The sequence below is a fragment of the Pieris rapae genome, chromosome 14, assembly GCF_905147795.1.
Source record: "Pieris rapae chromosome 14, ilPieRapa1.1, whole genome shotgun sequence".
Lineage (NCBI taxonomy): Eukaryota > Metazoa > Arthropoda > Insecta > Lepidoptera > Pieridae > Pieris > Pieris rapae.
The window spans coordinates 2348110-2375340 of NC_059522.1; the positions used below are offsets into that span (position 1 = coordinate 2348110).

General features: G+C 31.4%; 5 protein-coding genes and 1 long non-coding RNA gene across 7 annotated transcripts; 3 read left to right on the forward strand and 3 right to left on the reverse strand.

The window, feature by feature from the left end:
• The first annotated feature begins 1330 nt into the window (after nucleotides 1-1330).
• LOC110991455 (RWD domain-containing protein 2B) lies at nucleotides 1331-2885 on the forward strand. The gene has a single exon (XM_022256815.2). It carries the CDS (start codon nucleotides 1423-1425, stop codon nucleotides 2266-2268), a length of 846 nt encoding a protein of 281 aa, XP_022112507.1. The 5' UTR covers nucleotides 1331-1422; the 3' UTR covers nucleotides 2269-2885.
• A 3630-nt stretch (nucleotides 2886-6515) lies between these two features.
• LOC110991474 lies at nucleotides 6516-8451 on the forward strand. The gene is made up of 4 exons (XR_002600133.2): nucleotides 6516-6707; nucleotides 7794-7912; nucleotides 8096-8194; nucleotides 8355-8451. It is a non-coding gene; the product is annotated as an uncharacterized LOC110991474 (long non-coding RNA).
• Nucleotides 8447-16638, reverse strand: LOC110991469 (phenoloxidase subunit 2). The gene is made up of 12 exons (XM_022256833.2): nucleotides 16446-16638; nucleotides 15964-16159; nucleotides 15413-15521; nucleotides 15217-15337; nucleotides 12941-13149; nucleotides 12258-12510; nucleotides 11522-11674; nucleotides 11089-11223; nucleotides 10590-10771; nucleotides 9925-10067; nucleotides 9077-9312; nucleotides 8447-8897 (listed from the first exon to the last, which is right to left on the reverse strand). Exons 1-12 carry the CDS (start codon nucleotides 16554-16556, stop codon nucleotides 8670-8672), a joined length of 2076 nt encoding a protein of 691 aa, XP_022112525.1. The 5' UTR covers nucleotides 16557-16638; the 3' UTR covers nucleotides 8447-8669.
• On the forward strand, nucleotides 13745-15565 carry LOC110991470 (2-(3-amino-3-carboxypropyl)histidine synthase subunit 1). Its single transcript, XM_022256835.2, has 2 exons — nucleotides 13745-14119; nucleotides 14202-15565. The coding sequence occupies exons 1-2, from the start codon at nucleotides 13879-13881 to the stop codon at nucleotides 15209-15211; spliced, it is 1251 nt and encodes a 416-aa protein (XP_022112527.2). The 5' UTR covers nucleotides 13745-13878; the 3' UTR covers nucleotides 15212-15565.
• A 926-nt stretch (nucleotides 16639-17564) lies between the features above and the next one.
• On the reverse strand, nucleotides 17565-19162 carry LOC123689683 (protein ABHD11-like). 2 transcript variants are annotated; one of them, XM_045630961.1, is made up of 3 exons: nucleotides 18629-19162; nucleotides 18130-18493; nucleotides 17565-17942 (listed from the first exon to the last, which is right to left on the reverse strand). In XM_045630961.1, exons 1-3 carry the CDS (start codon nucleotides 19056-19058, stop codon nucleotides 17804-17806), a joined length of 933 nt encoding a protein of 310 aa, XP_045486917.1. In that variant the 5' UTR covers nucleotides 19059-19162; the 3' UTR covers nucleotides 17565-17803. The 2 variants fall into 2 exon arrangements, with proteins under 2 accessions (XP_045486917.1, XP_045486918.1); XM_045630962.1 differs by having other exon boundaries at nucleotides 18130-18497; nucleotides 18636-19144.
• Nucleotides 19163-19806: 644 nt separating this feature from the next.
• On the reverse strand, nucleotides 19807-25581 carry LOC110991471 (protein ABHD11-like; the record flags this gene model as incomplete). Its single annotated transcript, XM_045631156.1, has 5 exons — nucleotides 25160-25581; nucleotides 23276-23517; nucleotides 21519-21939; nucleotides 20411-20781; nucleotides 19807-19927 (listed from the first exon to the last, which is right to left on the reverse strand). Coding segments are annotated over exons 1-5 (1539 nt in total), but the record flags the coding sequence as incomplete, so codon positions are not given.
• Between the last annotated feature and the right edge of the window lie 1650 nt (nucleotides 25582-27231).

Genomic DNA, 27231 nt, shown 5'->3' on the forward strand with positions numbered 1-27231 from the left:
ACGACTTAACTATTGTGCCAGCCACAGACCACATTCCGCTTTCTGTATTCTGACATTCTGTACACTGTAGTCTGTACAGGCAACTTCACACTGCTAGGGATGGCGATTCTTTACGAAAAAGATCGATTTTTAAATCGATTCGAATCGTAGTCTAATGAATCGATTCACGAAAAAATCGAGGCCTACAAAATCGATTCTTAAAAAATCGATCTTTTTTTCAAGTTTGCGTTTACAATGTAAATTTGTATCAATTTTACTAAAAACAAGATTAATATTGCAATTAACGATATCTTATCAATAAAATCAGGGAATTCAAAAATAACAATTATTTTTATTACCGTATCAAACTATAAGATCAACTATAAAAAAAAATAAGTATTTATATACTGAATGTTTTTATTGATTGCAAAAAAGTAAAAAATAAGGTAAGAGTTAAAAGTTTAAATATTAAGCATTGGGAATTATAACTGGTAAATAAATGTGAATCGATTAATTAAGATACGAATTGCTTTAAAAATTGATATTTTTCGGAAAGAATCGCCATCCCTAGCCTGGCGATTACTTGATTAAAATAAAATTAGAGTAAAAGCGATAGTTTATTTTTAAAATGATAATGGGAGCTTTACTATTTTTTCTGTAAACAAGATGAATAATTTGATGCTTTGACGTTAAATAGATAATTGGACATAAAGTAATCGTGAATGAAGTATGAACACTTCCATCAATAAGAATTCCACATATTACTTATTAGTTATTTCAATGCTGATTATTCCTGTGTAAAAGTAAATTTAAATGATAATCACAACTAACAGAACAAACTGAAAATAATAGCGTCAAAGTAAAAAATAAGAAGCGCTTTACTTATTTACTTACCTACTCTCAATTAGTTTTTATTTCGCAACAAACACTACATGAAAATCTGATGAAAATCGATCATAAAAATACTTATATTACGCTAATAACAGTATTCATTAAACGACAACAACAAATGAATAATGCAATATCAATCGTCACAGATTATAAATACATAAAGTCAAAGACTACAAACGTAACTTTTTTATTAAAGAGAGGCGAGTAAAGGATACTAAACATACAGCCATCTCGCGAGTTTATGAGTAGTTAACTCTTTAACCGGCAGCACTCTTATAATTCAGGCACATTCAACTAAATGCAAATAATTGTATGGTTTATACCAAAACAGAAAAAATCGAATGTCGATTTTCAAGGGTGATATATCGATTCAGTGAATCGACACAGTACTTCATATCGATTTAAAAAATCGATATTTTCTGCTCGAAAAATCGATTCTTCGATTAATCGATCTCAGATCGCCATCCCTACACACTGCAATCTGCATGCTTTTAACTGGATTGTGCTTCATACATTCATAATTTCTTTATTCTTTAAAAATATTAAATAATAATGGAGACAGAAGAAAACAAAGATAAACTAGTTCGATGCCTAAATGAGCAAGTCAACGAAATAAATTTACTGCAATCCATGTACCCTGAAAAAAATGAATTAATTTTCTACGATGCAACAGTGCTCCAAGAAATAGAAAAATTTTTGGCAACATCAACAGATTTTGTACCAAGGTACATTGACTTTATAATAAATTTACAAATTACTAATACTAAACTCGAAATATCTATAAGTCTTCCATCATTTTACCCAGATATGCAACCTCATATTTATATTAGAAGCAATCAACTGAATCGTCAACAAGAAAGTAACTTAAACATTGAGTTTAATACTTTTATGACTAAAAGTTTTATTGGAGAAGTATGCATTTACACAGGTATTTTGTGGCTACTTGAAAATATAGAAAAATATTGTGAACCAGATGCATCATTGCCTGTGAATGTCAATAAAAGTATTGAAGAACCATTGAAGTATACAAGATACTGGATATATTCACATCATATCTATAATAAAGAAAAAAAAGAAATGATAGTTAAAACGGCCAAAAAATATAATTTAAATGGATTTTGTTGTACAGGGAAACCTGGAATAGTATGCATTGAAGGCAATGAAACAGCTTGCATTGAATGGTGGAAAATTATTAAGTCTTTGCACTGGAAGAAAATAGTAATAAGAAAAATTGAAGAGTTATCAAATTCTGACTGCAACTCAATTGATAATAGATTTAAAAATTTTACATTTCTTGAGTTTCCTAATCATTCCATGTCACAACTCTGCCATTATTTGGAGGAAGTTTCCCTACAGAACACATTAAGAGAAATACTTGGATTTTCAAATGTCACATGACATAAATTATTTAGTTCAAGATAAAGCATTTATTATACATACTTTATATAAATCACTATTTATATTGAACTAAATGTACTAATCATAGAGTGTGATTCAATTACTAGTCTAAGTGCAACATTGTAGAATTGATGCATGCATAGCTAAATTCCAAAAAATATATTTTTGCAATCTTTGTGCTATTAAAAATTGTTTTGTAACATTATTATTATGAGTAATTTTTAACATGTCAGTATAGTCACTGGTATGATACAGAAACATGACCTATTGGAAATATATTTAGTTACCAAAATTCACAACAGCCAATCTTATTTGTATCCAACTAGACAATGTCAACTATCTTTATATATATAATTATTCTGTGAGTGTGTATGTCACTGAACTTCTCTCAAACGACTGGACCGATTTTGACAAAATTTTTTGTGTGTGCAAGTATTTTGAACAAATCTTATGGCCTAACTCTTGATGTTTAAATTCTACGAACGAAATTATTGCCGAAAACTTAAGATAAATGTGATGTTGGGACTTTGAACTATTTAGATATAAAATATATGCACTATTCTTGACTGTAAAGTTAGTGATTTTTATTCATTGATTTTTTACTTAAGTTTAAATCAAGGAATGGTTTCAACCTTCAACCTAAATAATATTAATTTCCTGATATACTTAAGTTCTATTAATGTAGTAGTTGTTTACATATACTACTACAAACCAGAGGAATCGATCCGGAAATATTCCATTTCCGTATTGAATCATTTCGCAACGTCACAATTTAGTACTTTTCATAACGTTGCAACACTGAAATTGTCAAACCTAGAATCGAATTAAAATAGTCCAGTCAGTCAAGACAATTAATCTTCTATATATATATTATGAAAATGGTCTTCGTTTGAGGCTCAATCACGCATAAACCACTGATCCTATCGACATGAAACTACCACCATGCGAAATTTTTCCTAGATGGTTTATGGCTATTTATTTTTCGAATTCTAACGTTCCTTCATTTTTTTATTGCTGTTTTACTTTTATGAACATTTATCCCGCTTCCCGCAAGTGTTTTCTCTTGATTCTTTTGTTTTCATGGATTTCAACGGAGTTTACTAAACGGATGTTCTTTTACATTCAGCTAAGAATCTACTTACAAACTTCCACGCATCCACCCACCAACTCCCACGTACCCCTGCACACCCACTCATTTTTTTTTATAAAAATAAAATGCCGTATCTATGATCGAGTATCACTTGAGAACGGCTGGACCGATTGGGTTAATTTTTTTTTATTGTCTTCAGAATTGTCAGGAGAATGTTTATATGTAAGAAAATTTTAAAGAAGTCTGCTAAAACGTTAAAAATTTCGATGATAATCGAAGTATTTTATAGAAATTGTATAGTTACTCATCACGAAATCTCGGGAACTATAGGACTTAGAAATGTGAAACTTGGTAGGAATATTACTTTCGTTATGTAGAGGTTAACTAAAAACAGATTTTAAGAAATTCATCCCCCAAAGGGGATTGCGGGGGCGTTAACAATGAACAATTGCCGTTTTTAAACTATAGCTCCTATAAATTCCAAATTTGGTAGGAATCTTCTGTAAGAGATGTAGAAATAGTCTATGAACGAATTTTACGATAGCTCACCCCACAGGGGGTTGCGGGGGTGGTTTAACAATGAAAATTTTCATTTTTTAAGCCGTAGCTCCTCCAGACTCCAAATTTAGCTAGAGTCGTCTATATGTGATGCAGAAATGATTTAAGAGCGGGTTTTACAACAACCCACCGCCGAAAAAGATTGCGGTAGTGGGTGTTAAAATGTGAAATTTCTATTTCCAAACTGTAACCTTTATAGAGACTTTAAATTTGGTAGTAATCTTTTATTTGTCATGCAGAAATCATCTCAAATAGGATTTTACGAAATTCTATTTCCAATAGGGATTGCGGGGGTGGGTGAGAGAATGTTAAATTTATGTTTCCAAACTGTAACTTCTACAGACTCCAAATGATTATTTTTTTACTGTTTAAATAGAAAAGGTTAAAGTCAATTGGTTTTTTTTTTTAATTAATTTCATTTGTTTTTATATAACCTAATTATTTTTATGATAAAACGTCAGTTCATAAGCGGTTGAGAAGTGAAATAAAAATGTCAGACAGAGAAAGTATTGAAAGTTTATGTTTGTGTGCTGACTATGTGTTTGGTTCTAAAAACTGGTCTCATAAGATAAATCTTATATATAAAATTCTCATATTTTTTTCAATTTTAGATATTTTTTTATGATACAGCATTAGTAAATACATATAACCCTGAATTTTCAACCCTTTACAATCAACCCCCTATTTTAATTTGATTTCTTTGATTCTTTATTTTTGATATTTAGATAACTAGCAAGAATTGTAATTTAAAATATATTCTCTACATTAATAAATATTAATTTATTACCCTACATAAATCATTCTTTTGAACACTTATAGTAGATAATTATTTTTATTGACCTAAAAAAATGTTTCTTACAAATAATATACATGGCAAAACAACGTTTGCCGGGTCAGCTAGTTCATTATAATTCCAAAAGTTTTCAAATTTTGATGTAAGGTCGGGAATGGTATTAAAACAAACTAAAATTTTGCAACCTGTTCTGCGGTCCGGAACATTGTTAAAATTGCAATTAAATTAATTTTTGCTGTACGGTCGTGAAAAAATTAGAGCTGTCACGGGACGCCTGGCAGATGTGAAACATCGACATTATTTTGTAAAAGTAATATGCAGAAAAGAACACATAGTGATAGAAACTAAATATGTCATAATGATAAAATCAAATATTACGATTTTTTCCAGATAACGATGACTATTTGTTGAATAAACATTATTTTCATTAAATATTTTTAATGTGAAATTTACTACTGCATTTAGACTATATCATATAGCGTGGTGATGCGTCGCCACGCCAGAAATTGGTTTTACGTGCGGCTACAGATGTTTCACATCAACACTTCCAAAAGTTCTGCAAACTTGGGGAAGTTTTAGATATAATATTTCATATCACGTATTAAATCTGCAACCAATCTAAGTGTACGGAGTATTTTTTGTTGTTGTAAATTAATGTTTTTTTTTATTAAACTGAAGGAAAACGTTCCAAAATATGTGTCAAATTTGCAGAACAAATTGATATTCGGATAGAGTTGGAGTTGATATTCCACTAGATCTGGTGGTGTAGATATACGTTTTAGCGGGCGAATTTTGGCTTTAGTGGCTAGTGGATTTTTCTAATGGTTTAGTTTGTTTCATTCAGTGGTAAGCTACGACATTTAACCACTAGCACGATTGATATCTTTACAGGAAAAGACGTAAACGTTTACCTTATAAAGGAATATTTTGCCATGAAATTTACATTAATTTGTCATTAATTAATTAAGTTATTTCTCTGTAAAATTACGTTGGTTATTTTCGGGTACTGAAAACTGGTTACGGTACTCCCAATTAAAGGACTGGCTGCAAGTGGTAGAAAGTACAGCTGGTCCAATTGCAAAGTGGAAATTATGTCGCTCTGTATTAAGAAATCATTACGGAGATTTAAAGATTCACGGGTTATCGAAAAAAACACTTGCAAAATTCAAAGGTACCTACGTACCTAACTAATAAAATATAAATGAAGATATGTCAAAAATGTATATTAATAGAGTTGTATTATATTATAAATATGTTTTAGTGGTCTATATAGCAAAGATCAACTTTCAAAGAATAAGTAGGCCCTTTTCCAAATTTCCAATTCTGTAAAATAGGAACGAAAGAAGTGTAAGTACTTAAAATCAGAAGCTGCAGAGGAAACCGATTCTACTGAAGATGATTTTTAATGATTTTGTATGTCTTCTATAAGTTGTTTTGTAATGAAAATAAACTAATTTACTGATATTTTAATTTACAATATTGTTCTTTTATTGTCAAAAAATATATTCTAGCTGTATACTTTCAATCTAAAGTAAAGATTGACATAGACTACTGTTTTCTTAAGTAAAACATGTGTTTTCCGCGGTAAAAACAAAAAAATTGTGCTCGCGGGCTGTTTGCCTAACCTTCTCCTATCTGCGGGCATAAAAATCACATCGATCCTATGTTTCCTTTGGGCGTGAGAGAAGGATAAATAAACAAACACACTTACATTTATAATATTAGTTAGTGTGGCTGTTAGTGGTTTTCTGGTGTGTTGCGACGTCAAAATTGGTGGGTTCGTTAAAATTAAGTTGGCAACACTAGTAATGGTAATCAGTTGTAACTTGTAAGTTGTGCCCTAAATCATTAATTCATTAGATGTCGTAAGACCGATTACCGAAGACGCTTCAGAGTTCAAACATTTATTTATTAGTTATCATAATGTCTATAATAACTATTCTTAATTTTAATCCAAGATAAACGTTGAAGATTACTTTTCGAGAAATGTCTACAAAGGTACGTGTTTTAACCATATAACCTCAAATTTTATACCTATATGCGTGCGTAAAACCAACACGTGGGTACTGGGTTCTTACATTGCTTTTAGATTTCAATTATTTATGTATAGTTTATTTTAAATACTGAAGTTTTATATACGTTGTAACTTTTAACTATCACCTTAGTAATTTTGGTTAAAGTTTACAATTCAATACCTAACCTAACCTAACCAAACTAGATAATAATTCGTTTTTTGGACAGTTATTTAAAATAAAATATTAATATACTAACCTAACCGAACCAGATAATAGTTCGTTTTTTGGACGCTTAGATTCGTACATACTCAGTATAATCAAATTCAAGGTATTGAATTGTAAAACCAACCCTTCTATTTTATTAATATTGGTATCGGTTAAGGTTTACAATTCAATACCTCGATTTTGAGGTCGGGGGAGGGTAAACTTATCACCCCCAACCAATTTCAAGTACTAGAAACATTTATAACAGTAGAAAAATAAAAATAAACCAAAACATACATATAATACCTAACATTAACTGGGCCCATCGTCCTCAAAGTCATCCACATAAGCCGGTCGTTTACCAAGCAAAATTCACCAAGTTTAAAAAAAAACAAATAAAAGCACGCACATTGACGAGAAAACAACAGAAATGTAAAAAGTAACGGCTTTTTAACGAATAATCTGCACTGTAACACTAACACACTGTTCTGGCGGATTGTTTACAAATTTCTAATATTGCACAAAACATCGAAAAAAAAATTAATTAGCTTAAATTACAACTCAAGCAGCATAAATTACTCCAAATCTCACAGAGGTTTTCGAATCAAGGTCCGCCGAGACTCCTACATACTCAGTATAATCAAATTCAAGGTATTGAATATAAGATCCAACCCTTGGTATCGAATAGAAATACCATGCTGATTTAATGCTGCGGAATAATGATGACAAATTACATGAGCCGAATATGTGTTACTATGAGAAACACGTGATATTAAATGATAGGTCTGAATATGCAATGAGTTATATTTTATAATGTTTTACACACCCAAGCAACACGTTTAAAATTGTATTAAATTATTTCCAGAACATGGAAGGACTGATCTTAAGAGGAATTAGGCTGAAATCTAATGTGGTTTAATAAGAAGCAGTGAATGCATCCATATACATAAGAATATGGAAGCACTTTTAATTGATAAAATACTGGTATGTATTTAATATATTAATTGTTAATGTAAATTTTTTAATATGATGACATGAAACACGAGCCGAAAAAGTGTTTATTTGATAACAATGTGATATTTAATGATAGGTCTGATTATTTTGTCATTATTTGTTGTCAGCTTCTTTATGTTATTTGGCATAATATATATTTTATATTTTTTATAGTTACCTAAACCACACTGAAACCAGGAGGCTCAGGATGAAAAAGAAATGGCCACATATACATGCAGACATCATGCATTTAAAAATAAGCATAGACAAGAGGTAATGAAGTAAAACATTTCATATATTCTTAGGTTCTCGTCCCTACAATAAAACAACCCTTATTAAATATTTCTAGATTAGTATAATATTATTAGGGTATCTGGTGCCTTTTAAAAATTTTGTATTCTAGATTGTTGCTAAAAAAATTTTTTTTTTGCAGGTAACCACTAACTGTGTGTGAACTAGCTGCACTGCTGAATAACAATTTGAAAAAAAGGAGTATGTTTGTGTTAGATAAATAAAAATAAAACATTATCTATATGCTTTTTATTATCTAAGGGCCACTATTATATCTTAACATAAATTATGTACAATATTTACAAGATTAACTTATTCAGCCTTTCACTTTTGGAGTTACTACTAATCAAGATATCTATTATATATTTGAATTTATAAAAGCAGCTTAAACCTATAGAACAAGTTACATTTACTTTTAAGAGCACTTTTATCAATTGGAAAAGCTTATTTTCCTAATTTAATTGGTAGGGTTACGAGGATTTGGTTCAGTAATGTTCTGCAGTTTGATAGAGATATCGGTAAGCAACATGTTGGGAAGTATAAAGTCCTGGATGTTGGTGGCAGAGCTTGATGGCCGGTCGAAGGGATATCCCATAGCTCGTCTGTCTGGGAATAACTTGTCTCTAATACCGCAGAAGCTTGAAGCTTGTTTGCATGAAATTTCTGAACCATCATCTTGGATCACCTGGTAAATAAGTGAATTATAGAATTAATATGTTGTGGATGGGTCCACAAAGACAGAGGCACTACTTTTGTGTATCACATTCAGTGAACGCTCCTAGACTTCAAAAGCTATAGAGTTAAATGCAATATGTCTATTATGTAGCAAGTATTAATAAGTTATTGCACTAAATAAGATCTTACCGAATCCAGTTCGTAGTTGGAAACCATAACAAACAATTGATATGGTGTGCCACTCTCAGTTCCCTTTGGCACCAACATGTGTTGGGGCCAGCCACAACCACAGTAGTTGAAGGACGCGAGATCTGTGTTCCTAGGATTTGAACCCTGAGCGCCGAGATCACGGAAAGTCTGCTCGAATGGGATGGTAACGGTCGACTCAGTTGAACGGCGGGTTATGACGTTACGGCCACGATTCACTGAAATTTTCAAAAATTTAATAAACTGAAATTTTGTTAAATGAATGTGATTGTTAATTGAATGTGAATGATGATTGAAAGTATCCTGTGAGTTTAAAAATATGTGACAAAACATTCTTGAGATTTGGCAATTATGAATCAGACCGACAAAGTAAAGGTTTTAAACTCAAATATATTTTAATTACTTAACTTTACTTAGGGCCTGTTTCACAATGTCCGGATAAGTTCCAAGTAAGCTATTTGTTACTTATTGGTATGATAAATAGGATTTTTGCGTTTCACGAATGTCAGATAGCGCTATACGTCATGAAATGTGAAGTATCTTATTTGGAACTTTTATCTTTCGAATAATTTATGTGTTGCATAGCTATATGGCACTTTATCCATACATTGTGAAACAGGCCCTTAACATTATTAACTTAACTTACTGTTAATCATGTAGCAGCGTGTTCAGCAATAATCAAAATCTTTAAGCATTTAATACAATCCCATTAAATAAATAAACAAATACAATTAAATGTTTCCCACTTAGGTTTTGCTTTTTAAATTATTATAATTTTAGGTTAAAAAATATCATACATTAGAGTGCCTATATTATATGAAAAAACTCACATGGCACAACAAATCTGTCCATCTCTATGAACATCTTGCGCTGGTCAGAGAGCGCCCAGCTAAGCTGACGTTCGTCGTTTGTCGGCGCAATAAAGATACGGACAGTACCTCGCGAGGCGTTGCTATTATTTTCCACTTCAATTCTGCAAATATATTATTATTTTTTTACAGTATAAAAAAGCCAAAGGAAAAAAAAAACAGTATAAAAAGGAAGATGCAGAAACAAAAAGGTCTTAGGACTTTGTGCTAATTATTATATTGGATTCTTACATAAGTATCTATGTATGTTTGATGATCGAATGATTAATAGAATGGTACTTCAGCCACCGAGGACCATAATAAATTTTTTTTATCAAAATCATTTGAATATTCAGTTTTTACAGAGTCGTGGGGTAGATTCGAGTAATGTCGATTAGGTCTTATTAGTAAGATATATTATAATTTAGAATAAAACCGCTATTGGATTTCACTCATATTGTATTATCAAAGACAATTAAAGTAAATTGCAAGATATTAATTATTAAATAAGTATTTAATGCAAGAAAAAAAAACAATAAGTTACGCTACAATTCGTGCCGACAAATTTTCATACAAATTTAGTTTTCGACTTTCTACATACACTACTGTTAATGCATATTGACTAAGCACCTAGGTTAAATACGTACGTATATTGGAAATCGCGATGGTTCAAATGAGTGAAGCGGGCATACACGGGACCTCTGTTGGAGAAGTCCAGGCCACGAGAAAGGTCAACATCGCTTGACATCCAAAATGTATGCAACTCGTTGGTTGCGCCATCCGAGCTATCAATACGTGCAGATGTTACTCTAACGCCTGGGTTTTCCAACTGAAAATATTTGAAATTTTAACCTATAAACTAGCTGTAAATTAAAAGTGTCTTTTAACAAGAAAACGCAACTTTATAACTAAGGGGATCCTGTAATTATATTACTTCTAATATAATAAACCCTATTACAAATTAAATTCATTATAAACCATTCGAGAAGAAGATTACTTTATTGTTTGTACATTTGTTTTGTGTAAACTTGTAAGTCTTCTTAAGAAATATACACAGGTTAAAAAATATCTATAAACTGAAATAAAAAAAACACTTTTTTGAAGCTGGCTTTTAATAAGAATAACGTCAAGTATAACATAACATACCTCGGAGCGTGTGTATGGGCGTACATTAGCGGATTCCTTGTATTTCTGGAAAAGGTCGTCAATAAAGGCGTGCCAGCGGAAGAAGAATGGATCACGCATAGTTGTAGCCTCATCGCCTATTACGCCAAACGATTCCTGGATTAAATTGATGTAAAAATTTAGGATCCGTTAAAAGTTAAATATTATGGAGTTTCTTGAAGATTTATCTATTAATATCAAATAATACGAGTCATGGATATAAGACGAAGACGAAGAAAAATCTGTAACGATTTTACGATCGTCCGTGATTTAATAGAGTACAAGCATTAATAAAGCATTTGTTTTCCAGGATACCTGAGTACTACTAGAATAAGGAAACGGAAGATTATTTCTAGATCATTTAAAAAAAATTTGAACAGTTAAAACTTGTATTAACTTAATATTACGATCTTACCAGATATCTGTGTGTTGGGTCATGCATGTACGCGGAGAAGCTGTGTCCGTTGTTATGCAAACTGCCATACAGCTCCATATTAGGAGACAGTACACTCGCTTCCACCATATTGCCGAGAGTGTCTATGTCCAGTGGGCGGGTCGAGCCGTTGGGCTATTAGAGATTTAGCGTTTTAATTAAAAGTACAATAAAAGTAATTTAGAAAAAAAATAACATTATTTACAAATATAGCATCACTGTAATACATGTCCGTTCCAGAAATGCGTAGATATCACAAACTATTGAACAGATTTTGATGAAAATCAATTCAATTGGACTGCATCATAACTAGGAACGATCATTTTGATATGATTTAGAAATATGACATAGAAATTGGTGAACAAAGATACTGTTTATGCTTACGAAATTTAGCAGAAAAGCTTGGAGCTTAAATAGATCGTTACTATTAAATATTACACAATTATAAAAATATCGCATATATACAGGTAAATTTTTTAAGTTAAAGATTCACGACTATTATTTTCATTATTTAGATATAAGTATATTTTAAACTATTACATTATAATGTTTCTTGTCGATGAATTCATTAATTTATTCTTCCACCAACGCTATAAAATATATTTTCAAATAATACAAGTTGCCTTTAAACCTACCTCTTAACGAATAAAACAGTGATTGTTTCTTTTTAATTTTACATGGTAACATATTTATATCAACAGTCCTCCCAAAAACATACCAATTGCACCAATCCGGTGGCAATAGCATCTTCGATGTTCCGCCTCCAGCGTTGCATATCCGCGATAGTCACATTAAGACCATCAACTGGTCTATTCAAGTCCTGCCATTGCATATTGGCCTGTCGTGGAGGCCAACCCCGGGAGGATGTAAGACTGTCAAGTTTTGGGAAATACGCTTCCGGTATTGGCTCATTGAAGTTATTGAACTTTTTGACTCTGGGTAAAGAATTATTCAGTCGCTCACCATTGTACCTGAAATATAATTTGATTTATGCTTAAGTTATTTTATTAGTTGGAATATTAATTTGAATAATGCTTAGTAATATTTATCTGAAAAAAGAACAATCTCCTTAAAAGACGTAAAGAAGGAAGCGGGACGGAGAAAAGGCCACAATTAAAAGATTTCATTTATAATTGAATTAAAGGATTAAACTTTTTTTTGGGAAGTTCGCACGAACTCTGTTATGTTATGTTTATGTTAGTCGGAGTGAAGGCTTAGAGCGCTGTGAAACATATCTACGTTTAATGTGGATAATACAATTGTATTAAAATCCTATAAGTTAATCGATTATTTTTTAGAATTTTATTATATAATACGTGTCACATAAAACTCAACTAAATACGATTCGATAAATACAAACGTACTTATGATTCGATAAATTCAATTTTTGGTTTTACTAACCTGGCAATAATTTGCTGGTGCATGTAGAAAAATAGTTCTCCACGTCTGTCTTTAGCAACAATTTCCCTCTGGTTGGCAGTAAATGGGTAGACGAGATGCCAATGCCAGTGGTGTAGGTTAACACCAATATCTTCGCGGAAGTACGCTAAACGATGTTCTACATCCAAGTCTGTTGCTGTGTAGTCTCTTGGTATAATTATTGGAGTGCGCTGAAATTTTCAGATAAATACGTACATATTTTTACTGAATTCTTATATATTATTTTCAAAGAAGGAAAAAAGGACAATTTTTATGACTAGTTTCTAGCTACTAATCAATCATAATAAATAATCAGGCTTAACTTGTAAATTGGAATTAAAATTAAATAAATTTGGGAATACAGGATAGCACGGCCGAATCTACAGACGTATCAATCATTCGCATTTCAGAAATTTCAGTTTTTTTTGAAAAATTTAACAATACCTTAATAACTAGCAATATAGCTTTATAATATCCAAAATATTTTAAAGCTATTTTGAAATTAATTCGACCAAACTTTTTGCGTAGAAGGGAATTTATTTTAGACGTTGACGTTTCAATCATCGTGACACTTTTCACGCCAAAACAACGTTTCATTTAACGTATGTAGTAAATTTAATTTAATATTTAATTATCAATAAATATTTTTGAGTACTAATATAATTTCATTCTTACTGACTTATTTTTAAACTAATTATCAATTTTTATAGTCAAATCAATCTTTCAATCGTAGAATTTTATGCGACTATGGCAATAGTTAAATCAATATATAAAAACTTTAGAAAACGGAACGTTTTTTGCAAGAAGTCACGTAGGCCACTGCTTGAAGCGCGCGTGTTTACATTTTTTATGAAAGTAACCTGGTTAATACTTAGTATTTATAAAAAGAATATTTTAAGATGATAAAAAAGTTATAAGACATGGCAGGCTTGGTATCAGATTCTTCAGTTGTTGTAGTACGTGCAAAGCCAGAAGGACAAAGAAAAACTTTTAAACCCAACATAAGATCAGTAAACAGAATACCAGATGATTTGTTGAAAGATCCACTAATAAACCGAGCCTGTGAAGCTTTGCCTAATAATTACAATTTTGAAATTCATAAAACAATATGGAGAATTCGTTCGTTAGGATCAAAAAGGGTAGCTCTTCAGTTACCAGAAGGTAAACACCACAAAAACATAATTTTGGTCGTAAATAATATTGGTTAGTAAATATGAAAGTAATTGCATATTTGTTTTTTCAGGGTTAACTATGTTTGCAACGACATTATGTGACATAATAGAAACATTTACAGAGGCAGATACTGTAATAATGGGTGATGTTACATATGGAGCCTGCTGTATAGATGATTTCACTGCCATAGCTCTTGGTGTTGACCTCTTAGTCCATTATGGTCACTCATGTCTTATACCAATAGATCAAACTAGCAGTATTAAAGTTCTCTACATATTTGTAGATATAAAAATAGATCCATCACATTTTTTGGAAACAATTAGACTTAACTTTCCTAAAAAAACACATTTAGCAATAGTTAGTACAATTCAATTTGTGACAACCCTCCATTCAGTTACCAAGGATCTAAGAAATGATGATTATATTGTGACAGTGCCACAAAGTAAACCCTTATCTCCAGGTGAAATTCTTGGTTGTACAGCTCCCAAGCTGAATGCTGACTGTATAGTTTATCTTGGAGATGGTAGATTTCATTTAGAAGCAATTATGATAGCAAACCCCACAATTCCAGCATATAAATATGATCCTTATGAAAAGAAATTCACTTCAGAAGATTATGACCATGAAGTAATGAAAATGAACAGAAGTAATCAAATAAAATTAGCATCAGATGCAAATTGTTTCGGTCTTATTCTAGGAACTCTTGGGAGGCAAGGAAGTACAAAAGTCCTTACTAATCTTGAAAAGCAAATCTCCAATTGCAATAAACATTATGTTAAGATTCTGCTATCTGAAATATTTCCCAGTAAACTTGCGTTATTTGGCTTAGATGCTTTTGTACAAGTTGCTTGCCCTAGGCTTTCTATTGATTGGGGAACAGCATTTCCGCAGCCACTTTTAACACCATATGAATTTTCTGTTTCATTAGGTAACAGTAAGTGGCTGAAGGAAGATGGAACCTACCCAATGGATTTTTATTCAAATGATAGTCTTGGGCCTTGGACACCTAACTTTAAACCAGTCTTTTGTTCAGGTACTGATAAAAAGTGTGATAATTGCTGCGGTGACAAGGAAAAGTAACTTACCGGTGCTCCTTGTGCAGCAACCGCAGCTGTCTCACGGGCTTGAGCAAAAACTTGAGAATCCACAAATTTTGAAGGGAATGTCTCTGCAAAGTTTGCAATAGGAACATTTCTGGTGTCACGCCTACAAGAATTTATTTATTATAATTACATTAAATACTACCAGAATGAACATAATTTATATAGATGTATATATTACCGATGCATTAACGCAACACTGAAACAATAGTTGAACAATTGAGGGTTGATATTAACACGGGCATATGTACAAGTAGACAGGAACTGCTGCAATTGATTTTCAGGAACACCTGTAAATAAATATGAATTAAATTATTATATGACTTTTGGAACATGTATGTTTTTATTTATTTTATATTGTTTATTTCCGGGCATTATACAATTTGGTAGTAATAACCATAATAAAAAACCATGTAACTAACATTTTCTTTAATAGAACTTGTCTCAAGTACAAATATTTAAAGCCATTATGTACTAAAAAATATTAACAATAAAATTAAGAAATGAAGCAACTACGTGGATTAGTGATTAACACGCTTATCACATAACCCAAAGGTCTTCGACTCGTCCCGGCGAAATAACTGTTTGGGGTGGCTATACAACGAGTCTTCTTTATTTAAAACAAAACGGAAAGAAAGAATTAATAATTTAATCTAAATCAAGTAATTATTTACTTTTATACGCGTTTACAGAGTACGTTTAACTTATCGGATTAATATAAGGAAGACATACCCATAAGTTCGTCAACGACTTCATCTGCCATTTCCCTGTGGGCTGGCAAGAACAGTGAGAAGTCTGCATCCTTTGGTAAGCGCCTTGCTTTCGTAAGCTTGGGCACTCGACGTAAGTTCTCTAGAGGAATTATTTCCGATGCGTTTTCCCCAAAACGGTTGTTAATTTCAATACCGTTGTTTTTGTAGTCGTCAGTCTAGAGCGAAAAAAAAAATTAATATAAAAAAAAAAAACTAGTTTTACAAATAGGAACTCTGAACAGTTACATGTATTGCATCTACAGTACAATATACATATATATAGTAACAAAATACATATATTTAGAGTTATATTTTTTTTTATGAAATATATACATATTTCATATATATTCTACGAAAAATAACGAATAGTGTTAATGTAGTCTTGTTTCTTATTACCTAACTGCATGTTTGTTGCTATATCAGGTATATATATTTTGGACCATGGTAAAGAAAATTACTCACCAAGAATTGTTCGGAAATTTGGAAAATGGCATTATCGTCTCCTTTCGGTGACACCATAGGCTCATTGGGCCTATCGAAGAGCAAAGACAGCCCTTTTACTACACTTGCCATTTTGTGCCTACTATTATCACTTTATATTTAAACTAATTAATCCACTTCACAGTAAATGTGAAGTGAGAATGTCGTAAACCAAAATTCCTCCCAGTTTTATAGTAAAGTTATTCTAGTACCGAGTGCAGCTTACAATATTCCGAGTGCAAAAGCATAGTTATTTTAATAATTTATATGGTTTAATAACCCAATGTGGATCGATTTTCGACTCGTAACTTTGTATGATTGTATGCCCTATGATATGGTACCGGCGGAGGTTCTTCAGGGAAGGATAATAGACACACAAAAATATTAATAAGATTATCAACTGACCTTGATTAGAGTACCTATTTGATTTCCTTCGACTGCTTTCACTTGAAAAATGAAATATAGTACAGGATTTTTTTAAACAACTAAATTTATATCAAAGATAAATAAATGGTTTGGTTTTTATATTATTTAAATGTGTGACATATTTTTGTCTAATTGCTAAAGTTAGTGCATAACGAACGGAACATAAATTATGACAAAACTCATTTGGTATTTTTAATTGTAGTTGGCGGCGACGAATCATTTTGTGTGTTAAAGTGAAGCTAGAAGAGGGGAAAGTATTTCTTAAGGTCCAAAATCTAAATCCATCAAAAGTACCTGGATGACCGGTATATTTTTTTAAATTGTGTTTTTAGGAAATTATTTTTAAGTACGAGTTACTTACATACTAATAAAGTGATGAATATGAATAATATATATGCTGGGATAGCTTTACTGTTGTTGTGTCGTTAAAAAAATAGTATTATTATTCGCCGATAGATGTCAGGAAGAGTCTTTTTTCAGTTTAAATTGGGACTACTCAAATGCCGTTTTTTTGTTTGAAAACCGTTATAGCCCATTTCGAGATTCCAATTATATATATACAAGAATTGCTTGTTTAAAGATATAAGATATATCTCAGTTGATGATGCAAGTAATGCTTAAAAATGGATCATCATTTTAAAAATTTAAAAATATAATTGGGGGCAGACTGAAAAATATTGTAAAACTTGTTTTATTCATATACCTCAGACATGTTTAAAATCATATGTTGTGTTTGAGAATTTACTGATAAGTTGTGTGTTATTTCCTGTAAGACAATTTGTGTAACCACATCCAATAGATAAACTAAAAGCAACAAATCAAACAATAACATATTATTCTACTAAATGTAAACTATTAACAAATATTTGTACATTTGACTAAGAATTATAATATCAATTAGAATTTTTAAAACATTATTTATCTCCTAAAAATTTGCAAACATTTTCTAGAAATTTCTCTGGCTTTTGGCTATGTACCCAATGTCCTGCCCCATCAATAAAAACTAGTTCTGCTAGTGGAAAATATTCTTGAATTTCTGGCAAATCATTCTTCCTGCAAAAAAAATCATACTGTTTTTATTGTATATAATATTAACTAATCAATAAGCTATTGTATTTCTTTTTCTAAATTATTGACCCAATAACTGAAAAGAAATATAAAAAAACATTTTTTTATCTTTTAATAATCTTCTCATGTATTAAGACCTAGTAAATAAAAGATACATATAATAAATGCTTACCCAATGTAATCAGATAGAGAGCCTCCAATAAACAAGCTTGGTCCACAATATTGCAGCCCTTTAAGAGTGGAAGGGAAATTTGATATATGGTTTTGAAAGTTTTCTTTTAATGCTGGCAAATTAACTCTCCATGTATAGGATCCTGTATTAGTTTGAACCAGGTTGGTTATTAAAAAATTTCTAAGATTGACGTCAGGAGAGATATTTTTCAATTGTTCATCAGCTAATTTCCTTGCTTTAGACATTGCAATACCACTCCTTATTGATACTGATGTCATGGCATCAAAGAGATTCATCATACTGAAGATCTGGGGACTTGTCTTCACAGGAGATATGTCAACCACAATCAAACTTGATACAAGATCTGACTAAAACATTATTGTAATGATCAATAATATACAATCGTTAAAAGCATTAAATTACTTACATCATTTAACTAAACTGTTTAAAACTGTTCTTTAGTTATATGGATTAAGAATAAGGATGTGATACTACGTACAACTTACACAAAGTAGTGACAGAACCATTGCAGTGCGTCCGCCCATGCTATGCCCAAGAATGGATACTTTTGATATTTCCAGTTTTTTTAACAATTTTATCACGTCGTGGGCCATATGAATGTAGGTATGCTGTGAAGAATGCCTACTGTCACCATGATTACGAGCATCGACACTGATTATCTTCCGTCCTGTTGCTTTGTGAATAGCTTTACTCATGCTGTTCCAGTTATTTTTTGAACCTAACAGTCCATGTAAAATTACTAGAGGCGGTCGTTTCGACGTATCGGTATCGGTGCTCTCGTAGGTGGAGTAGGCCAATTCTACAGTTTCTGCATTGCTAGAATCAGATTTTAAGCACCTAGGGGATGTGGAAAATATGTTGGGACATATTCGAAATAAATTTTGAAGTCGAAACCTATTAAATAACATTTTTGTTTTGAATACCTAGAAATTTTGAAGGTTACTGATTACTAGGTTTTGTGACGTTTTAAAATGACATATTAGTTATCACATTTGACACTATTTTGGTTTCTACTTCAAAAATCAGATTGACTGAAATGTCTTGTATTTTAAATAACATTTATCTATTGTTATAATCCGGAAAAATTGCAATAATATATTTATCATGAAGCTTTAAAATGTACCGTGCACATTGTCATTAGAGTCATTTCAGTGAGTCTGTTTGTTCGCAGGCGACATAATATCGGGACATGGACAACTATGAAATTTTTTATTTTATTTATCTAGTACATACACAGTATGTACTATTGTCCAATAGAGAGTACGAATCTTTGCGTCTGATTTATTTTTAATAATAAAGGTGTAGGTTATCAGCCTGTTCTTAAGAATCCAGGAAATCGAACTCAGGTTTTAGCTTTGGCTCTGTTGTCTGAAGTCAAGGTTAAGTTACAGTTATACACCGATATATATTTTACATAGGTATAATAACTCTTGGCAAAAATGGGCATCTTAGGAAATTTACGTCCGATTTCAGATAATTTAATGAAATTAAATTAATAAGTGATAATCCTTCTTTTTACATTAAATATCACATTCTGATATGACTGATAAAGCGATAAGTTTGTTTTTTATGAATTAAGATAGTATTACAATACTACTGTTTCTGCAAGTCTTTCAAAAATAAATACAAAGAGGAGAAAAGATTTTATGTAAGAAATTTAGTTACAATTTTCAAAAAAGTACTTGGATCTTCAGCGTGTACGTTATGTCCCACCCCTTTTACATACTCCAGTTCGGCTTTCGGAAAATATTGCTTTATCCCATTTAAATCTCCTGGTCTGAAATTAATTCAAAGTAGGTACATACCCTTCATTAATATTTCTGTTTCTTTATTTTATTTATTTATTTACACTTCGCTGCAAAGAAACAAAAATAAAACAATACATAAAAATTACAAGGAATGCAACGGGCGGTCTTATCGCTAACAAGCAATCTCTTCCAGGCAATCTTGGCAATTTTGGAAAGAATTTGGCTGCATCTTTGAAAATCCCGTATGTTTTTAAATCATTGGTGTAGGTGTAGGTAGGAATATAATTTTTTCATCAACATTTACGATTTTATTCATAGAAAACAAAAATAATTGTAGATGTGTGTAATTTTAATTTATAATTAAATGCACAATATATATGACAATTTTTATTATTATAAAAATAATTAGTCCCCCGCATATACAAGATTTCATGATTATCATGCTATTAAATAATCTGTTTTGACCTCTACTATATATATACCATTAACGTACAAATACACTGTTTACTTACGGAATATAATTAGATTCATCTCCACCAATGAATAAAGTTTTACCAGAATACTGTTTCCCATTCAGATTGCTCGGAAATGTTGCTATATCAATAAAATGTTTTATAAGTGTGTCCAAGTTACATATCCACCCATACGATCCACCTTTCACGGGACCAATATTCATGAGAATAAATCCACTAGACTCGGGTTTGACAAGACCCGACGATGCAAGGTGATCTCTCGCTATACTCCTCGCCTTGCTGATATTGTCGGCTCCTTCGAAATTCGTAGTTCTCATCGCTTTTATTAATTTGGGAAAGAAATCATTCAGTATACCAGCTGTTGACACAGGAGATATGTCGACAACTATTAAACTTTCTATTTTTGAGGGCTGAAATTTTAAATACGTAAATAAACTTAGCTGTATATATTATGATACTACGCTCTTTATGCGATGTTTCTACGTTTTATTATTTGGTTAGGTTCAGTTTAACACTATTCTCGGTGAAACTACGATAAGGAGTTATTATGCTTAACTACCGATATTCAAATCCTGGGCGGGCCTAAAGTATGTAATGCAATAGAAATTTTCTAAAGTTATAATTGAGAAGTTAGAGATCACAAAATGGATGGCAAATCATTATGGGATTTTTCCCATTTATAATTACTAATTTGAACTAGTTACGGGTTAAGTATATGGAAATCATATCATGTTTACATTCTCAATATAGTCATGTGAGGCTTGAGAGTAAGAGGGTTAATATTGACTGCTACTTTTATTAGTAATTTTCCTTTCAGCGGGCGAGATTGGAATAATAATATTTTAAAGACATAGTTATAGTCTTGCTTCTTGCCAATGTCATTTGAGCCACTTTTTAAGCCATCAAGTGATAAAGAGCTAATTTAAACTATCGGAATCTCTTTCTATCTCTATCGCTAACAACTCAACAACGTTTACGGTACGTCTTAAATGCTAAATTTTTATATCACATTGAAGAAATGTATAATAATACTTATCTTCATAATACTTATCAACCAAAACTACCAAAAGAGGAATTTAACTGTTGACCTTAATTTTAAATATAACAGATGTCAAAAGAGTAAAAGTTCACGGATTGGAGTTGTTACCTCGGTCAAGGCCAAAACCATACCGGTTCTGCCGCCCATACTATGACCGATGATGTGCGAAGTTTTCAGCGATAATTTACTTATAAGTTGAGATATATCCGACGCTAATTCGTGATACGTATGCGAGGAAGTATGAGGACTCTCTCCGTGATTCCTTACATCGACCGTAATAACAGTTTTACTTGTATTTTCATTGATCTTTTTAGAAACACTTTCCCAATTCTTTTTCATTCCTAACAATCCATGAATAACGATTACCGGTGCGTTGTTATAATTTTCGTTTCCGTGAACTTTATACACCAGGTCAACGGCAGTTCTTGAATGAACATAATTGTAAAATGAATGTTTATAGGGCAAAATGGTTATAATTTTCGTTAAATATGACATTCGATGTCGATTTTGTCGACGGCAAAATTTGAAGCTTTATAATATCATAATCCCTATTAATCTACGTCAATTGGCAGCAGATAGAGTTACAGACAAGTTCTGAGGAAACATTAAGGTCTGTGGTATTTTAAAATACGAAATACATATTTTTGTTGTTGGAGTGTTTGTATTCTTTTAAGAGATTGTGTGATAAAACAGTGAAACCATAGATCCAAAATAGATACTTAAGTGACATTTCTCTACCCAAGGATTTTATTGAATTAGGATCTTTTTGCCATGGCTTTCGAAATAATAGGATCTCGCACTTTAATATGAGGTGATAATAAATCAATTTATTCAAAATTAATATAAATATAAACTGATAGTTAAAACTGTTATTATTCATTCGTTTTGAGAAAAGCTATAGCCACTTCTAAAAAACTCTTCGGGTCGTCGGCATAGAGACTGTGTCCGGTATGGGGGATATAGGTTATTACTGCTCGGGGAAACATATCTCGTATAGCAGTCAAGTCGTCTGGTCTGTAAAAGTAAAACAGTGTTTTTTTTTAAACTAAAAAATGTCTCATCGATAGCAAAGATTAGTTACAGAAATATACTTCGAAAGGCTCTGTTTAAACATTAGAAGTTCAGATCAAATAAAAGTATGTATGTGTATACGTTGTTTAAGATAAATATAATTTTACTCGGGGCAACTGCAATTTATAGATATTCTCTACATCCACGGTGCATTCAAGCCCTTGCTAGTACCTACACAATTTTAATATAATATTTTTTTACCATTTTGTTTTATTAGATTAAAAATCTCAATTATTTTTAAATAGATAGTTAAATAAGTTTAAGTGGTAATATCCGTGTTTTATTAGATTTAAAGTCTGTTTCACAATGTCCGGATGAGTTCCAAATAAGCTATTTATTACTTATTGGCCTACCAATCCTAATAAATACTATTGTTGCGTTTCACGATATCAGATCAGATAGCGCCATTCGTCATGAAATGCGAAGTATCTTATTCGGAACTTTTATCTTCCGAATAATTTGTGTGTTGTATAGCTATTCGGTACTTAATCCATACATTGTGACACAGACCCTTAATAACCTACTTAATATATGATATTGTTAAGATGATTCTAGTGACGTATGAGTGGTGTGTATAAGGGCTTAGTGACATTGGCAAGCGATTCTCATCCCTGAGGTCGTAAGTTCGATTCGATTAAAGGAGGTTATACTAAAAAATTATGAATACTAACGGTAAATAATCAGACAACTGGCCGCCAATAAATAACGTAGGCCCGTAGTATTTCTTGTTTTTTAATCGCGGAAATGTTATTATATGTTTAAATTCCTTAATCAATACATCCAGATTACATGACCAGCCGATGAAACCAGTAGACTTCATTGTTACATTAGACAAAATGGCTTTTAGTAAAATCTCATCACTTATCAAGGTTTTTAATTTTTTTTTAGCTTCTCTTTGAGCGATCTTAACCTTCTTTTGATCTTTAAAACTGATGTCTTTCATCATAGACATGATTTTTGGGAACTGCTCTCTCAGGTCAACACAAGTCGAAACTGGTGAAATGTCTACCACTAACAGTGCCGATATCTTCTCTGGCTGAAAATTATATAGTCAGTTAACTGTATTCAGTCTTGTATTATAAAAATATAAGAATCTAATTATAACATACTATATTGATTAATTTTTATATATTGACTACGTCTAAATAATCTTATTTAATTTCAATAGATAAGCTAACGTTGAGTGCTTTTGAGTGATAGGAAAAGTCATGACTCTAACTTATTTTCGTCCAATAACTTTTGTTAATGTTAAAATGTTTAAAATTGAATAACTACCTGGTCTATCATTATGAATCTCAACTAATTATTATTCTAAAAATATTTATGAATGGATACGGAGTTTGAAGTAAAATTAAAGAGAAATTATGCGATTAACATTTAAAATTCAAATCCAACAAGTTACCTTTTTATTTGTGCCCTTTAAAGGAGCGAAGTCGTGCCGAACCAAAAATATATTATAAATTTAATTACCCCTTTTGCTATTGTAAGGAAAATGGATATTTAAAATGAAACTAACACCAGTGAAAGTGGCGACGATAGCGGAAAAGCGGTGTCTAATTATGACTGAGTTTCAATCTGTCGACGTTGATGTCTAATTCAGTAAGAAGCTAAATCAGACCAATACTATAATGTTCTCCGAAATGAAACTGACAGAACTCCAGACTAACAATGACATAAAAAAAATAAAAAAGTCTCTATCATACACCCGAATTAAACAAATACAGTAAGCTGTAATCTACCCTAGCAGGAAAGGGCTACGACAACAAAATGTTAGCAAATACTCTATGTGTGAACAACGTGGGAGACAGTTACAATTTGAGGAAAATAAGCTTTCATCAACATTAAATCAAATATTTCACAAGTTGCGATACGCCCAAATCCAATAACCTATCTCAATCTATTTTCGACCATTTGAGATAGACATCTTACTCTAAATATTGATAAAAGCGTGCCAAATCGAATGATTGTAATAGCCATCTGTCGATACTATCCATGGTAGGTCGGATCGGTGTATGTCAATCGACCTTTGTATGTAAAAGAGAGTTCAACGCCAATATCGTATCTTAAGACTTAAACTTACACGAGTTTTTAAAAGAATTTGAAAGCGATTTGATATAATATTGTAATATTATTTGTATGGTTTAATTTACCTTATTTGGTTTATATTGATTATCAAATTTGAGTGTAAAGAGTGAAGAGATTGCATTCTAACCGTCGCCAAAAATTATGCTCTTCGTAGGGTTTGGTTATTGTGATGCAGATAGGAGATCGATCGATTGCCACGGTCTGATCTCAGATTGTTTTCAATCTGAGATTGCGGATAAATAATTGAAGAAACTATACCTATACATATACCACTGGCGCTACTAACTAATAGGTCTAGACTTCTGTATCTGCTCTGTGCCTGACACACACTGTCGATTATTTGGCTCTATAGCATGTCGGTTTCACCACGATGATTTCTTTCAACATATGAGCGACATATAGTCCATTGGTCAACAGACGAGAACCGTACTTACATGAGTCGCACGTTCGTCGTCGCACCAACACTGCTCTGAGAAACAACTTAACATACTTTCTAACACTAATTAATGTTTTATAAGGGAATATAGGCGTCTTATTTAAAACAATTCTACCTATATCAATTAAACAGGTATGTTAATATAAGCCTAACTAACCGCCATCAAAGCAACATACATAGAAGCCCTTCCACCCATGCCATGTCCCACAACACTAGCCCTTTCAATTGATAATTTCGAGAACAACTTTAGGATATCCCTCGCCATATCATCGTACTTGTGGGAGTTCACATGAGGGCTGTCACCGTGATTTCTCAAATCGACAGCCACCACAATCCGTTGAGTCATATTCATCATAGTTTTTCCAAAGCTCTCCCAATGCTTTTTCGTTCCTAAGAGACCGTGAAATAGAAATATTGGTGGGATATCAGGATCTACGTCGCTTTCTCCGAATATTTTATACGACAAATTTGCGACTGTTCTTACGGCGTGTGCGTTGTCTAGAATAATATGTGATCGACGTAAAATTGATGCAAGTGCCATTAATTTACTTTATATTTATTTAATTTGTTTTGGCTTTAATAATTTAGCCATTATAACCACAGCTTATAACGAAACGTCAATTTCAATAAAGATGAATGTAAGTAATTGTATTTTGATAGATAATAGTAGTTTATATTTTTTATCCTGATTAAACAGATGTTTTATAAGTATACCATAGAATATAATTAATATTGAATATAATATTATGAATTATGTAGAAGATTAAGTATATAGATGGACTCTACGAAATATGTACTTATACGGCTTCGGGGGCTAAATAAATAAAGTTGCAGATCAATATTCTATGTAATAGCGAGAGTTCTTGTAAGGAAGGATTAAAATAATATTATTATTTAGTTGCATTAACATAGGTAGCTAAATTTTTATTTGAGATGAAAAAGGGCTTTTTTAGATTTTTTTATAAATAGTTGCGGATAGTTGTAAGTGATTCTAAAACATATGATTAAGTTAGCATAAATTAATTCTAAATGACGACATGAATTTTAACAGGTTAAGATTGTAACTCTTAGAATTAATTATTATACCTATTGTATAATAATAAAGAACTTGGTATACAAATATGAATGATAATTCAATTTGGTCACAAAATAGGTCACAATAGCTGTTATTTTGGTCTACAATTGTTAAAGACGTATCGTGGCAGCATTAAATATTAATGTTCGTGGCATTATTATTCTTTGCATATACATAGTAATATAAATAATATTCAATGTAAATTAAACGAGGATCAATTTATACTAAGACTTTTATTTAATTACTCACTCACTGTGATATAACGAACAAACTGACACATAATATACATAATTATTTCATGTTATATTATAAGAATTTTTGATAAATCCTATGAGTTTTACTTTTCATGGTAATAAGCATTCGCTTTTAGAAGACACCCACCCGCAGATCCTCATAGTTTATCTTTCAGAGATCTTTATGAAAAATGTAGTAAAATTAATTTATACTTAATTTGATTCATTAGAATTTACTTAGATATGCTAATGTTGTGAGAATATTCGTGTGTCGCTTGTGAATGAATTTTTTTTATTGACTAATGTAATTATGTGAACATCTCGTATGCTTACAAAGGTTGTCATTATAATCTGTGTACGTAAGAAGCCCTTTGCAATATAAAATCATTTATTACTATTAATTATCATTTATATCAATAAGAATTAAATTAAGAACTATGTGGTAGAAAATAAAATATGCGTTGAATATAAAATGCTTATACAACTTTGTGGTTTAAATTTACATATAATAAATGAATTTGATAAACAGTAATTACTATAAATTATAAATATTTTGACTGTAACATAACATAAATATTTTCTTTCAAAATAACTTTTCATATCCAGTTTAGCAGCGATTCTACACAAAGTTCGGTAATACGATGGCAGTAAAAAATATATTTAGACCATTGGATATTCCAAAATAGACACATTCGTTTGTTAATTATAGTTTTTAAATTCATCCTTCATTCGATTTTAATTTCCGAAAGCAATACATCGTATTTGTTACAACATAATACTTACCAAAGACAAAGGATTTCTCATGTGAAGAATGTTTCTTGCTTACGCTTTATTGGTTTAGCCCACATACTATAGATTTTGTAACTAGAAAATTTTACATGGAATATTATTATGAACATTATAAACTTAACAAAATACTAC